The 15,511-nt window shown below is 41.3% G+C and overlaps 2 protein-coding genes across 3 annotated transcripts; one reads left to right on the top strand and one right to left on the bottom strand.

Annotated features, from left to right (window-relative positions):
• Nucleotides 1-3,079: 3,079 nt before the first annotated feature.
• sst6 (somatostatin 6) lies at nt 3,080-4,334 on the top strand. Its single transcript, XM_036532411.1, has 2 exons — nt 3,080-3,186; nt 4,105-4,334. Exons 1-2 carry the CDS (start codon nt 3,082-3,084, stop codon nt 4,309-4,311), a joined length of 312 nt encoding a protein of 103 aa, XP_036388304.1. The 5' UTR covers nt 3,080-3,081; the 3' UTR covers nt 4,312-4,334.
• A 4,336-nt stretch (nt 4,335-8,670) lies between these two features.
• Nucleotides 8,671-13,734, bottom strand: tardbpl (TAR DNA binding protein, like). 2 transcript variants are annotated; one of them, XR_005005078.1, is made up of 7 exons: nt 12,985-13,734; nt 12,422-12,585; nt 12,059-12,199; nt 11,661-11,831; nt 11,470-11,554; nt 10,393-10,539; nt 8,671-9,579 (listed from the first exon to the last, which is right to left on the bottom strand). XR_005005078.1 is itself a non-coding variant. In XM_036533183.1 (5 exons), exons 1-5 carry the CDS (start codon nt 13,223-13,225, stop codon nt 11,039-11,041), a joined length of 1,233 nt encoding a protein of 410 aa, XP_036389076.1. In that variant the 5' UTR covers nt 13,226-13,734; the 3' UTR covers nt 10,457-11,038. The 2 variants fall into 2 exon arrangements, 1 of the variants encoding a protein (XP_036389076.1); XM_036533183.1 differs by lacking the exon at nt 8,671-9,579 and having other exon boundaries at nt 10,457-11,554.
• Nucleotides 13,735-15,511: the final 1,777 nt, after the last annotated feature.

Below are 15,511 nucleotides of genomic sequence, written 5' to 3'. Positions count from 1 at the left end.
TGAGCTTTGAAGTGAACTCATGTTGTTCAAGTAAACAATGATAAACATACATACAATCCGTTTTGCAAGAAAGGAAGCAAAACTGAACCAAAAAGGTAAAGGATTCTCACCGCAGCAGCATCTAAAAGACACTGCACTTGTTGCTTTTTTTCAGGCATGAGTGCATTACCACATGTGAACAGGACAGTGGCTTTGTCCTAGATTTTCCAAATAGTAGGGAAAATTCTGGACACCTGTATGCTGTTTCCTCTGATCTTTTCTTACATTATGTCATTCTCTGAATCACATAAACCTTCCTCCTGTGTAGCCACAAGAACATAGTCAATAGTCAGCTGCAACTTGCACATTTCAGATGTTTAGAATTCATTCAGACAATGAAAGTGTTTTTCTCCCTCCCAAGGGTGAACTCTGTTAGCTTCATCCAGCTTACCCGGTGATATTGTACACCCATGCCCGCCTGGCTGTATGCATTTCACCGCAAGCATGACAAAATGAGAGGCCTGAACCAGACATTCAGCTGGAAGGAGCACAGCAGAAGCAGAAGGGTAATGGTAATGGTAATCTCCTCATTGATCATCTACTTTCTGTGGTGGTTAAACCTGCCTGCTCCCATTTGCTTTGCTTTGTCTACATATACTGTAAATCATGTAATGAAAATCAGTTTGGTTAAAAGCAGAGGAAATTATTATATAATGATGCATAATGATATACAGTATGCATGTGTGTATGTATATGTATGTGTAAAAATTGGGCAAAAAAACAACATTCTGGTTTACAAGCCTGATTCCCTGACTGCTCCAACCCCAGGCTGGCTAAGAAGGCTCTTAACAAGGTTTAAATATATTTCTGAAGTTGAATGAGTTTTATTCCGCCTGAATCGTCTTTGCTCTATACCTGGTTTACCCTTTTATTCTGTGAATACAGTCAACTGGTGTTTCTGTGGTTTGTGTGAGTTATTGCATTATGCATTAAGGCTTTGGATGCAGGCTGTGGAAAGCTCCACAGTTACCAGAAGATCCAGCAGGGGGAGTCCGACAAAGTATTGAGAATCCGTGAGATACGCTTCAGTTAACTCTTGCCTCAAAGCCCCGGGCAATGGGGGCCCCCAGTCCAGAGTGATCAGTGTTCAGAGTGATCTTATTTGTTTCCCAATCAATCCCCTGAGAATAGCTGGTCAGAGCATGTACTCTTTCTTTTGATTCTTTCTCTTTCTGTGCTCTCATATGAAGATGCAGTGTGGTAACTGTGTGGCAACACTGTCTATGGATAAACATTGGTTGATTTTTAAAATATACTGACCAGTGAATAGTGCTGTTATTGCCCCAGAAGATGAAAAATGGATGCCATTTTAGTTTGTCTGCTCACATCCCAGCAGTTAGTTGTCTACCCTAGTTACTTGGATGGTGAAGACAGTACTTTAGCAGTGCATAGCATTTAAAAAGCAAAAACATATACTTAATTAAGCAGAAGAATTTAACTAGTACAAAGACACGGTGATACAGGGAAAAATGAAGCTGGCCACCTTTAAGTGGCGACTGTGTATTTCTCTGCAATATGTAGTATCTTAGAATATAGATTTAATATTTAGATTCACGTGTTAATAAACAGAAAAAGTAATGTTAAGCTTAGTTTGAATACAGATGATAAACATGTACAGTATTGTCATCTATAGTCAAACTAATGTTGAGGAACAGGAACAGGAAAATAATGACATTGTATTCTCTTTTTATGCATTAGCACATTGGAGCTCCCCCATTCTCCTTGCATGACTAACAGGACACAAAGAACAAACACTGCCATTATGATGATTTATTAAAAACAAAAACAAACTGGTAATTGCATTTTTAGCAGCAGGATTATCACTGTGACACTCAGTGCTGGGAGAATCTCACAATCCACTTAGCACAGTATTGCTATTTCTATTTTGTAGACTAATGTTTTTTCCCCCATTTTTTGTTGAATACGGGTTCGCCGGTTTTGAAGTTGTGTTTATGCCCACGGTCTAATTACTCCATAGGAAAGAACATCTCTGCAATTAAAAGCTTCTTCAGAGATGAGTACGCGACGTATTCCTAATGAGCGCTAATGTCCTGCGGCGGATACATTAAAACTTATTAGAATATAATAGCGCTTCGGCGGAGAGCGAGGGCGCGTCGTGCGCCGCGGCTGAGTCACCCACCGTCCTCACAAGCTCCGCGCCGGCTGTCTCCGCTGTCGCAGGTGTACGGGCGGACATCCGATACTGCCCCGCTCAATAATGTATGCAGTGGCAGCGGACGACAGCTGAGATCATGGAACCCTGCTCACCCGTCTCTCTGGCTAGCACAGGGCAAATAGCAGCCGGTCGTTTACACACTTGACACTGTTCAGTGCTGCTCACAATAATAACACATTAAATGGCCCAGTTAGATGCTTCACCTCAAGCAACGCCAGCTCTGAGCCTGCGTCATACTCATTTACCAATTCAAAAAAAGATAATTAGACATAATCCAAAGTGTCATTGTATTCTGTATTTCTTTGAGAGGTGGATGTTTTCTTTTCATCACCTTCAAATACCATGAAAGCATTGCTGGCTGAAATGATGACAGAATGTTGTGCACATAAATTTTGGTAAAACCTGAAATGGAAGTTCGAGTGGGGTACATCCCAGAGGCAATCTGAGCTGCACAGGCCTCCTCAGATTTGGGCAGCTTTTGTTTATTTTACTGAATGAGATCCCATAATGCTCTAAAAGCATTTCCGTCAACCCTCCAACACTTTGGGAATAAAGGCTTATTCAGACAGGAGTGCAATTAAACTACTTCAAATGACTCTCTCAGTCTGTATGGTTGCATGGAATCAAATAAATACCTATATATGAGGGATGAAGTATGTGAAAGGTTTTTTTTCCGAAAATACACAATTTCATTGAAAGTAAATTAATTGATATTCCCAGCATGTGGTTTAAGGGGTTAATGGTAAATTGCTTAATTTTGCTAATTACCTCTGCGGTGGAGTGCGTCAGATCCCCTTGTGTGAGGGTCTATATAAGCATGGGGCTGGGTGTAGGAGTGCACTCTGAGATCTGCATCTGAGAACAACATGAACGTCCTGGTGAGCCTCGTCCCCCTGGTCCTTATCGTGTGGAGTGGACAGCATGCAGTGGCACTGCCCGTAGAGGACAGACTGGCTCTGCAGACCAGTGGGGTGAGTGGACACACACTAATGTGATAATCTTAAAGAACAATTCTGATGTTTTACAGTACTGTTACGTTAGAAATTGTCCTTGTTAGCTCAGTACCTTTGGTCTTTGGTATCCTCCTGTATGAAATTAAGGTAAGGTCTGAGTCATGCCAGCCCACGCTGCAGTGAGTATCTGGAGTGAGCAAGCTTTCGGGTATAATAAAATGTGATTCTGCACAGACTGTTTTGATCAGTCCTTTTTTAAGTGTTTTTCAGGGGCAGAGATTGTGATTGTTGAATATGTGATTCATTTGCAGCTAGGCTCCACTATGAACTTGCTGTATTGTGTGCAGCATGTACCCTGAGATTAAGAAGTATTGAGCCATGGGCTTATTCCTCTGCACTGTCTGAAAGTTACTATTTTGAACTAATTTGAGAGATACCCTCATCTATCTAAGGATAAATGTACTATTACATTATTTGCCAGAAGCTTTTACCAAGGGCATCTTACATAGTTCAGCCTCAAAGGAAAACCTTCCATTATTGTTAAATATTTACATTATTGTCATCTAGCAGACACTCTCATCCAGAGTAGCTTGCAGAGTAGGTTACAATTTCATCAATTTATGCAGCTGAATATTTTACTGTGAAATTGTGGGTTATGTACCTTGCCCAAGGGTACAGCAGCAGTGCCCTAGTGGGAATCCTTACCATTACACCACATTACTGAGGCAACCCAAGTTAGGAACCTTTCTAGATGATCCAGCATCATTAGCTCCTAGTTAATATGAGCTATTGCACTGTGGTGAAAAAAAAGTCCAAAGGATCAGCCAGTGCCATGGTAAGTAACCCTGGCTTCAAACTTCCTACCACTGACACAAAGCTTATTGTCATTATCGTCAGAAAATACGGTGAATAATGGAGAGCGTCCTACCATTTCAGGGCTTGGCCAAGGAGCGGAGAGACTTCCTGCTGAAGATGCTGTCGGGACTGTCAGAGCTGAACCTGCTGGAGAAGGAGGCACAGGACTCGGACACGGAGTCTCTGCTGCAGGCTAAGCTGGGGGAGAGGTCCGTGTTCAGCCAGTCAGCGCCCAGGGAGCGGTCGCCCTGTAAAAACTTCTTCTGGAAGACCTTCTCCTCCTGCTAACGAAGCCGCGGCTATCATCTCCATGCACCCAGGACCTGTCACAGCACGGGTCTTATTAGCATCAATAAACTGCAAACTGAGACCAAACGGAGGCTGTTCGAGTAACCACTGATTGTTTTTTTGTGTACTTGTCTGTGAGTGAGGGAGAACTCCTTTCAGATACATTCATTTCATATATAAGGTATGGTTCTTCAAATTGTTCATTTTTCCTTATTCTAAGCAGTTTTGATAATTAAAAAATTGTATGCATCTATACATCTGTATCTATGTACTTGCATTTTATGTGTGTTAATGTACACGGCTGAGGGTGTGTTAACCCCATTCATTTTCATAATTCAATGATGTCATTTTATTCTTCACATAATAATCAATTTTCATGGGTCATATTTAAAATAAAGGCAAATTAAATTAATACTATGTACTGTAAGGATGTTATTTTATGGATAACTGCATCAGCTGTCATCTTGTGTCACACATAAGTGTTGCATTATACATAACTTCCAAAATAAAATACTGAATTCCTAGAACTTATGGTACATTTATACATAGATATTCAACACGAGAATGACAAAATTACATATATAAAAGTACCAACTTCAGTTGTGTAAATTACTGCTGTTTTTGTCATATCCTCTTTGTCTTTGACCACATCAATTATACAATATCCTACAAAGTCCAGTGATGAATCCTGCTGTGTAGAATAAAATCCCTGTCTGCGCACTGGCTTGATTCTAGACAAAATGCAAAATAAACCAAGCACCTGTCAGGTATCCAAAGTTTATCAAATACCCAGCAGTCATGTGGTTTTATTTTGATAGCCTGTCACTGTAGTGAAATACTGTGGACATAAGGGATGGCATTGAACTGGGTCACCAGAGATCTCTGAGGACAATGTAGAGGATTTAGTTCAGGTAATTTCAAAATGGATTCAATCACGTATTCCTCAATTTGCGACATTTCCATTCATGTTGACAACCTTTGTTTTGTACCAACTCCCCGAATACACAGCCCCAGGCAAAAGCTTTCATCTGAACGATGTACAAGTAAATATAATTATTGATTTAATGATGATTTGTGACACAATCAAATTGGACTAATCCAACCAGATTTCTTTTTTCACATCTATTTGGGTGGTGTGGTGCTCCAAGTATGGAATAAATATGATACAAACCTGATTTGGTTAGCAATACAATGCATGTCAATGTATACCAGAGTATAAAATCCAGCAATACTTCTCAAATAAAAAAGATTCATTACGAAACAGCAGGTAAGACAGAGAAAATGATCAAACTATCCATGATATTACTGTTGTGTTGATGCATACATCCAAACTCATTTTTAGACAAATATGCTTTAGGCAACGCTAATCTTGCTTTTGAAAATGTATGTCATGTTGTATGTTCATGAAACTCAATGTAGTATGTAGTAACCATGAATGCATTACCTCCATATCCCCAACCTCAAATGACACTAAAATAGCAGGGACTCGTACAATAGATGTGGAGCATTTGAATACTTCTTATAAAGTGACCAATTTATATGCAATTTTATGAACACAGCTCACATGAATGTTTCTCTAAGCACAAAACAAGCTTGAGTAACAGCCTTTTTGGAACATTTACAATAAACCTTTTGGAATATAAAGGTTAAAGATTTAACATGAATCAAACATTCACATGTGGGCATATAAATCAGGATTTTGACCTACATGCAGTACAAATGCCACTTGTCAGTTTCAAATGACATCAAAGTCCATGTGACAGCATCAAATATGAAATATTAACAAATCTCAAAAACCCTTTTCACCTAGACGAAAGTGCTAGCTATCAGGTATGGGTATAAATCAGCATGAATTTGAATTATTAGACAGATAGCAAATTAGTGCAAACTAAAGAAGCCTTGGACCATTCTTGACTTACACATGATCTGCCACAAGGTTCAGTTCTTGGACCCATGCTTTTGTCATGTTACAGCTTTTTACACTTTTTTGTATTGTTCTTCATGGCACTTTATTAGATGCAATTTTTCTAAGTGGGTTTGAATAAAAAAACATCTGGTAGATGACAAAATGTAAAAATTATCTGCAGACAAGAGATACATTTTCAGCATTGTACAGACAACACACAACTATGCTTAACTGAAACCCAATAAACCCATATTGTACATTGGAAGAAATGCACAGGTATAGGTTTCTGCTAATTCTTCAGCATTCTGTGAAACATGTATGTCTCACTCAATAGATTCATTCACATTTAAACATGGACCCACAATCAGAGCTTTGACAATAAAGCCATTGATAATCGATTTAAGCAAGCACTGTGTGTCTCTTCCACAAAATCCTGACAAATTAGCTGAACCAACGCATTTTATATTACGTCTGTACTCGCTCAAAAACACACTTTCGCCCGTAATTTGCCCAGGCCCTCATTTCTGCTACGCGATTGGTTGAAGTGCAGGCAAGGGAGTCGGTAGGGTCAGGGCACCAGTGAAGCAGCAGTTCCCTAACTGTGCAAGGACATTCAGAGGACATGTGACAGATTCCTCCAAACCCCTGCTGCGAGCACGTCAGCACTGGTGCCATTTCCGATATAACAAAATACAAGTCTGTTGCACAACACGTCATCATCCCTACTCTGCACGGGGCATCTGGATCAGGAGTCAGCATATTCAGTCCTTTTGAGGGCAGGATGGCCACTCAGTTTTTATTTCACCGCATCTTGTTTAATGAAGTTATCTCTTGAATGTCACCTCAGGCTTATGCGTCATATATGAATTGGTACTCAGTCATATGGTAACTTGCAGGACTCCTGCCTTCGAGGACCATAATTGCCAACTCCCGGTCTAAAGCAATTTAAGTATGCATCATGTGCAAAGAGAGAAGCAACACCCAACCATTCAACGAGCTGAGCTACCATCAGTGAGCAATTTACTCCAGCCAATGAACACAGCTTGGTTTTTCTACAAGGATTGAATTATATTCACTCATTTTGGCATTCAGGGCACAGCATAGGTCGAGTGCTTTATGACACCACACCCCCTCCCCCTTCTCTATTACAGTTGGGTGTCTCTTCTTTCCCTGTGTTTCTCTGTACATACACAATGTCACCGAGGCATGCTTTCATACTTAAATCCATTGTCAATCTTCAGCTTTACACAATTACCTTACATTTCCTTGGCAGATGTAAGCAACTTGGCGTGTGTTGTTTGCAAGTGATTGATACAAGCAGCTGGATATTTATCAAGGAAATTCAGGTTAAGCACCTTTCCCAAGGGTACTACAGCAGCACCCACCTGGGAATCAAACTGGCAACCTTTGGGTTACACCACTTCCTTACACACATTGCTGCCTGGTGAAATTTGATCTGAAAGATCCCTACCATACCAACCTGTCCAGTTAAAGTTCTCCCTTTTGACATTTTAAATATCACTAAAAAAATACATAGCAGTCCAGTAGGTTAATGAACCAAGTGCATTATAGTTATTCAGTTTAGACCCCACCCCCCCCCCGTACAATCTTTAGCAGTTACTTATTTGTAAAAATGTGCAAAAAAACATGACACAACTGAATTATTAATTTAACTATGGAGGTTAATGAAGTTCATGCAAGCACGGACTCCTCCAGAAATTTAGCCTGACACTCCATTTGGACATGGCATATAAATCTTTCAAAAATATGCAAACACATTCACTTCAAAGGCATTGCATCTGGAAATCGTAAAATTGTACTGCAGTTACACCAGTTAGCTCTGTCCAGAACACAGACCCCTGCGATTGTCATGCTCATTTCCCCCAAGTTAACAGGGGTTTTGATAAGACCTAATCCTTAGCCTCAACCAACAGGAATTAACAATGGTGCAATCCATTCACCGCACAGAGCTGGGCTGTTTTCTCAGTCCAAAGCTACTAGCCCACCATTTCTGGGATGGAATTCCAAGCCTTAATGTAAGTGCTACCATTCAGGCATGTGCAATGTGCATGGCTGAGCCTTCAGTGTACGGTTTGTTTCACATTTTTCCAAAGGCAGAACATAGAAATGCACCAGAGCAAAATTCAAGCCGCTCTGTCTCTCCACTTAAAGTGCCAATACATGAACCGATGCCACCCCTATCACCCACAGCCAGGTCCAGAAGTGATCTGTAACACATTATGTTAGGTTCTTTCTCAAGGGCTGCCTCACTGAAGTTTTAAAAGTCAGTGCTTTAACTTGCTCACAAGTTCCAGAGAGGCAGTTTGGATGATTCACTTCCACCATAGCATCCTATAGCCTAAATTATAAGCCAATTATACTTATGAGTAACCACTATGAAATAAGAATAAAATCAGCTTTGATAAATTACACCTTTTGAATTACAATACAGGCTTAATCACAAACTAAATTTGGTCGATTCTGTCACAGGAATTGCTGATGGGGGGGGTAAAATAAAAACAAATGTTGAAAACTTTAAAAGTTTATTTCAAATGACTAAAAATAAGACTTGAAATCTGATACAGAGGTGATTCGATTCCTGGTGGCAAGTTTTATTAGCTGTGCAATGTCAATGTCCCAAACCCTGCAAAAGTGACACAAGTCATACAACTGGGCCCCTTTCCACAGCGTCTCCATCGTAAAGCCACAAGCAGACCTCTCAGTCTGAGCCGAATTACTTTACATTTTAACCACAATGAAGGGTGATATCTAAACGGCTAAACATCAGTACCCACAGACTGCTTTGGAAAAAATGCTATTTAAGTTGTAAAATCTTAGCATTTAATTACAGTTACAGAAATAGCCAGTGTGGTTCAAAGCATTTAACACAAAATGCATGTTTGTAAAGAGAAAAAAAAAACAAGACCTATTTGACAAATGTGCCAGAATACACAAGAAAAATAAGTAAATTAACAGACCAAAGACTTAAAATTACTTTCTCTTTGCACTTTAGAGTCACTTGTAGGGGAGTGAGGGGGGGATACTCAGCTACACAAGTGTTTCATGAACAAGATTTCCGTATTTGGCCCTGCCTTTTTAAAAATTAAAATTTAAGGCATAAATGAATACCTCTTCGCTAATTTCGAATTGTCCATTTAAAATTTTTTAGAGATGAGTTTCCAGGGATCTTGTTACAATGAAGTGAAGAAGTCCCTTTTCAGGTATAAGGCATTCGGCTGCATTCCCCACTGTTAGCTAGTGTCGGGACCACCAACACTCCGCTGACTCCGGTCTTCAGCCTCCCGAAAACTGACTTCGCTCTGGGTTCAGATGTAAACCTGGGTCAGCGGTATCCGAGGTCCCTATATATGCGAATTGAATAAGGATTTGTGCAGTTCAATTAATTTACACAGGTTACAAAAAATAAATAAGCGACTATCAAATAGACAAATACCTATTCAAATTATTTTTTTATTTGGGTATTCCCTTTGATTCACAACATATAAAATGGCATTCAAAACACAACAAAAGCAACCTTTCTATAGGGAATCTTACACTTTCACCACATCACCCCTCTTGAGACACACTGAGCTCACTTGCACTGCCACACGCCCCTCAAGCTCCCCCAGTGTCCTCAGCACAGACGTCACCAGCATCAAGTCACATGTTCACACTTACAGGTCGATAACAAGGAAGAAAATAAAGCACACACCATACAGCATTCACATCAGATAATATAGCAAGAAAGGATACAAATATTCATATAGCTAAACATTCCACTACATTTGTTACTACTTTTAAGCTTGATCATTATACTAAAGGGGAGGGGGGGGAGGGGAGGGGAGGAAGAAAGAGACCCCGGGGGATCTCAGGATACAGTGAATGTCCTTGTGGTGGATCTTAAAACACTCGTACTTGCAAACGCCGCTCCCGTTCTCACACGCTCACCAAAGCCACAGGTTCGTCCCACATCTCGCAGTCATCTGGCTCTTTTTCATCGCACAACCAGTTCGTTTCACACCTGCGTTCAGTTTCTCTCTCCGCCCGCTCATACCCCAGTCTCTCACTCGTGGCCACCAACAACCCCACTCAATGTTCTCAAAAGCGTAACTTGCGATACAGTGCAGACAAAAGATTTTTTTTCCATGAAAAGTGGATAAAAAGGCAACACCCACCGTCTAACACAGTAAATGCGGAGTGAAGCTGCGCTCTTTGATGGCAAAGCATTTACACATGGGAAGAGGGGAACTGATACTGAGATCGCTCCAACATTGCTGCCAACGAGGGGCTTCTTCCCGGGAAATTGGAAAAGAGGTGATGAACTGCAGAAGAGATTTTAATGAAGGCTTTTCCGTAAAACTTTTTTTTTTTTTTTTAAAGAAACTGCAAAACAAAACCTGCACACAGAGGGTTAAACAATAATTCTTCCCAATTCAAAATTAAACCATTTCAAAGTGTGGCAGAGAGGTCAATTAAATGTTTAAGTGATACTCATGCAAATCTCTGAAATATCACTATTTACAACACATGCATAAAGAATCATGTTTTGCCACATAACGTGGTTATCAGGAACACAAAAAAAACAAACTACACAAGTAGTGTTGTAATTTACCACCCTGACAATGATGCACTTCAACCACTGTACATTAATCTTGTACAGAATTAGTCAAATGTACCAGAACATTCAGCTTTCTTTTACAAAACAAAAGGCAGAAGAGTATTTCAAAAAACAGAGGACGTTAGATATGACTACAAAAAAAAAATCTCTCTCAAAATACTTACCATATCATCTAGAAATGTGAACACTTCATACAAACATCTCTACATTCCCCAGCCAGACGACTTGGACTCCATACTGGACCCAAACCCTGAGCTAAACCCACTGCTGGTGCCAGAGTTGGAGCCCGCACCCCACCCCAGACTGCCTGAGCTGCTGGCGTAATTGTTGTTGCTAGAGCTAAGGGCCTGGCTCTGCTCACGTATGGTGGCACTGGTCTGGCCGGTGGCGGTGGTGCCCGAAGCGGTCGTCTGGCCCTGCTGACTGGCCAGCATTCCCATCATCCCCCAGCTGCTCTGCAGCGCTGCCTGAGCGGCGGCCATCATCGCGGGGTTTAGGCTAAGGGCGCCGAAATTCACCCCGCTCCCCATGTTGTTGTTAGCGCTGTTCCCGAGCCCGCCCCGACTACTGCCGAACCCCCCGGCCCCGAACCCCCCTGCCCCGAATCGCCCCCCGCGTTCCATCATTTGCCTACTATTATTGTGCTTAGGCTCGGCGTTGGAGATGTGCACGCTGACGCCCTTAATGATCAGGTCCTCTCCACACAGGGACTGGGCGACCTGGGGAAAGAGAAGCAGCATGCAGACAGGCAGACAAAGGGTTAAACTCAAACCCCAGCACCCATTAACAAACACAATAGCCAAAGGAGGGCTTTTGAAAGCACACCTGGTCATCGGCAAACGTCACAAAGGCAAAGGCCCGGAAAGGCTTGGGGATGAAGACATCTGTGACCTCCCCATACTGCATGAAGAACTGCCGCAGCTCCTCGGCGGTCATGTCTTCGGTGCAACGGCCAACAAAAACTTTTCGGCTCCGCATGGGCTCGTCAGGGCCTTGCTGTTATTCAAAGGAAAAATGCAAACATTCATTCAGCAAGCCTATAACAGAATGAACACATCCCCCAAAATGTGTAAGGCGAGATTTTAAAGCACAGAGTAAGAAATCATGAGCACATTGGCTTGAAACAACCATAAAAAGCAACCAATAAAGTGAGGGGAGATTACTCGGTTATCTAACGCAGCAAATTCTAATTAAATGTGAGCATACTCAATCAGAGAACATACCTTAGAATTGGGAAGTTTGCAGTCGCACCATCTTCCGTCAATCATGTGTCGCTGCGACATGACTTTCACTTGGGTCTCGTACTCTGTGAACCTCACGAAGCCAAAGCCTTTGGAGTTACCAGTTTTAACATCTCTTTTGACCTGCAAAAAACAAGGAGGGACTTTGCACACACCCACACAAAGCACAACATTCACTGCACACACCGTGATTTAAGATTTCTTTTGTGGAACATAAGTCTTAACCGTCTTCACAATGGAATCCTAAGAACTGTACAGTACAGAAAATATCATTCATAGTCACAACTGGACGAAAACATGCAGCGTTCAACATCGCTTAAGGTCAAATTGTCATGCTTCAGCTACCTGCACCATAATCACTTCTCCGAAAGTGCTGAAGTAGTCCTTAAGGTCCTGCTCGGATGTTTTCCACGGCAAGCCGAGGACAATCAAGTCTGATGTCTTCTGAACGCCTCTCTTTATCTTTACGGCCGATGCGGCATCCACCTCGTCCATTTTCCTTTTGTTATCTGAAATTTGAGAAGACATCTCTTTAAAATGAGACTGAGCACAGACTCAGCCAACTAAATTAGTTTACACAAAGCCACTTGCTGGGATGCTAGCTCGCATTTTGCTATCAGAAGACCAGAAGCTGTATCCTCACACTGGCCAAAATCGATTCATGCTAGCTACACGATTATATACATCTTACAAACCAGTTAATAAATCCAAAACACCACAACTAACTAATGGGATAACTAGTTATTCTACAGCACCCTAGCGTCAGCTGGTGCTTGATTGAAAGAGTGATCACATGGAGCAGTCTAGTCAGAATAAAAGCTTCTGGCTTGCTGATCCCAACAGCAAAATTGGCTGACGCTTCTCGGGGGCACATCAACCACATTTATCTGAATACGAATATACCATACCTTTTGGATAATTGACGACGTAGACGAGATTTCCCCAGTCGTTCTCAGGGGCGTGCAGAATTCCTTCAACCAGACGCACACCACGCATGCACTGAGAGACAGGACTCCGGTAACGTAGGCCGCAGGCTCCGGGAAACTGCGCTGCCACTGTGGACAGTAGCACCGTGCCATCGTCCTCGGACGGAATCTCCATCGGCTCCTCATTTTCGTCCTCCGCCACACGAATGTATAACTCTGCCATTTTCACCGTTTGATTCGTGCAGGCGCAAGTTGCACTATCTTGTACCTACGTCAGAGCTTCCTTTGATAGCTAACGTTAGCTCGCTAGCTAGCTGGGTATTTAGCTAGCGTTAGCTACTTCCCTTGATCGGTTATTCTGTAAATACTACTAAAACGTTTAGATGTTCAAGGCGAGCGAAACTGCATGCAAACTGAATAAGGACGCACAACTTTACAACGTATTTTGGTAAAAAGAATCTAGCAGAACCTAGCGGCCATGAGAAAGGCCACCGACACCGACCACGCTTGCAAAATGAATGGCTTGTTGTTTTCGCGCTCCTGATTTAGGCTGCCACGTAGTTAACTGGGTCGGTATTTCTGACTTATCTCTGTAGATCGAAATGTCGTGTAAGGAAGACTTTCGTTATAATTTTCAACACAGACCTAATTAATCGCTTTTTGCAATCGGAAAATAAACAAGGAACGTAATCTCCTACTCCTTTCTTCCCAAACTTCCAAACAAAATGGCCGCTTTTGTGTCATTGAGGGAATTACATCACCGTATTGGAAAGTCTCATTACTCATGAATAAGCAGGGGTGCGCGTAGTTTAATAACAATATTAAGTGTTGTTTAAAATCTGTAATTGCAGGAATTTACAACAACACTACATTTTAAGTATTTTTAACTCTTTTATAAATGCTGTGTATTCAAAAATCATTTGATTTTCTTTGTACGACAGATTTTATTTAATATTGCGTGAGTGACTTTCTTATGGTACACTCCGAGAACTAGTCATGTGACCTTGGAATCAAACGAGACTTGCCGCTTACCGCCATGAAATGAATCAATGTATGAGCGTGGTAGCCGAACAATGGCAAGGAAGCCTGAGCATTGCCAACGTGCTTTCATATGAATATCGTGAACCCTGTTTTATAATGATTTTTGCCTATTCGTTAGCTTCCAGGGCTACAGTAAACTTTGTCGGGAGAAATTTCGTTGTCTTTTGTATTTTGAAAAATAAACAATAATGATAATATTAGTTACTAACAACAAACAGTTATGGTTGTAATCATTATTAACTGACTGTTGACTGTCCCTGGCGAGACCACAGAGATTACCTATGTTCCGAAACAGAAAGTAACAGTGCTGGGTATTTTCAATTAATCACCGTTATCACAGCCAGTTTATGACCTAAGAAAAGCTGAATTCCTTTTTAGTGTAGATATGTTCTCTCTGTTCAATGTTGTGACATCACACGATGGCCGTCTGATCACTTAGAGAGAGTTGCTGCAATAGAAGTTGGAGCACACATTGTTTATGAACATTTGGAAAAAAATACAGTCAACATTATGAACCAGGGCTACGATAATACTAAGCTCTTATATACATTAGCACTTCGCATACATGGGAAGCCTCTCATATTGTGGGTGCTACCTAAAAATCTACCTGCGTGATTTCTTGTGCATTCTCTGGTTTCTTTGGCTGTGTGAATTCCATCCCTGTATGCAATAATATCAAAAACGATGGATTATGATAGATTGTGTTAGAGCAAACACAGTGATAAAGGAAAGGAAAATGACGTTTACAGGAAGTAAATCAAAATGGCTTATTTTTCTGCCTCTCATCACACTATAATTTCAAAAAATGACATGGGAAATTACCCAGCAATCTGAAAGTTACAGTTGTACCAAGTTCACTGGCTTAATCTGTGCAGGCTCTACATTTCATTAGTATAATGAACTTATCACTGACTTTTCTCCAACCTGCTGCATTGGTATCTCAACACGCCTCCTCATTTATTAGGTCTTCCTAATAGATGGTCAGTTTCTAAATAGTAAATTTCATTGTGTATACAGGTGAGGGTGGCCTTTAATCATATCACTTACACGCAACTGTACAGCATAGTAAATGTGTATAGCCAGTTAACCTTTACAGTAATGTGTATAGTGTAAACTCAGTAGGGTAAGCTGGTGGTACCTGCTGTGTATCTACGAACTCCTGGTATTTGCTCCCACACAGATCCTCAGCACATAATCAGAGCCATTGATAGAATCACCTAAACTGTAGATCTGAGCTGTAGGACTTCATAAATGGCTCTTTGAAAAGCATTTTTTAGGCCTTCAGGGTATGGGCTTTGGCTTCACCTGCTAACCCTACTGGTGCTGGCCTGCTAATGAAAAGCTGCAGGTGTATTTAGAAAGCTGTACACCAACACTGCTTGCTAAAAATGAGGTGATAATATGAAAGTGAGGAAGGAGTTCAATAAGCATTCATAAGTAGATGGGAGTGACATGGATCCTATTTTGG

The sequence above is a fragment of the Megalops cyprinoides genome, chromosome 7 (assembly GCF_013368585.1).
Source record: "Megalops cyprinoides isolate fMegCyp1 chromosome 7, fMegCyp1.pri, whole genome shotgun sequence".
Lineage (NCBI taxonomy): Eukaryota > Metazoa > Chordata > Actinopteri > Elopiformes > Megalopidae > Megalops > Megalops cyprinoides.
The sequence above is the reverse complement of the archived record's forward strand: the minus strand, read 5'-3'. Positions and strand labels throughout refer to the sequence as shown.

Excerpts from the sequence above, each read along its gene's own strand:
- sst6 (XM_036532411.1), top strand. The coding sequence starts at position 3,082 with ATGAACGTCCTGGTGAGCCTCGTCCCCCTGGTCCTTATCGTGTGGAGT. Across the intron at positions 3,187-4,104 it reads TGGCTCTGCAGACCAGTGGG|GGCTTGGCCAAGGAGCGGAG; the intron begins GTGAGTGGACAC and ends CTACCATTTCAG.
- tardbpl (XM_036533183.1), bottom strand. The coding sequence starts at position 13,225 with ATGGCAGAGTTATACATTCGTGTGGCGGAGGACGAAAATGAGGAGCCG. Across the intron at positions 12,586-12,984 it reads CGTCGTCAATTATCCAAAAG|ATAACAAAAGGAAAATGGAC; the intron begins GTATGGTATATT and ends CTCAAATTTCAG. Across the intron at positions 11,832-12,058 it reads GCAAACTTCCCAATTCTAAG|CAAGGCCCTGACGAGCCCAT; the intron begins GTATGTTCTCTG and ends TTTGAATAACAG.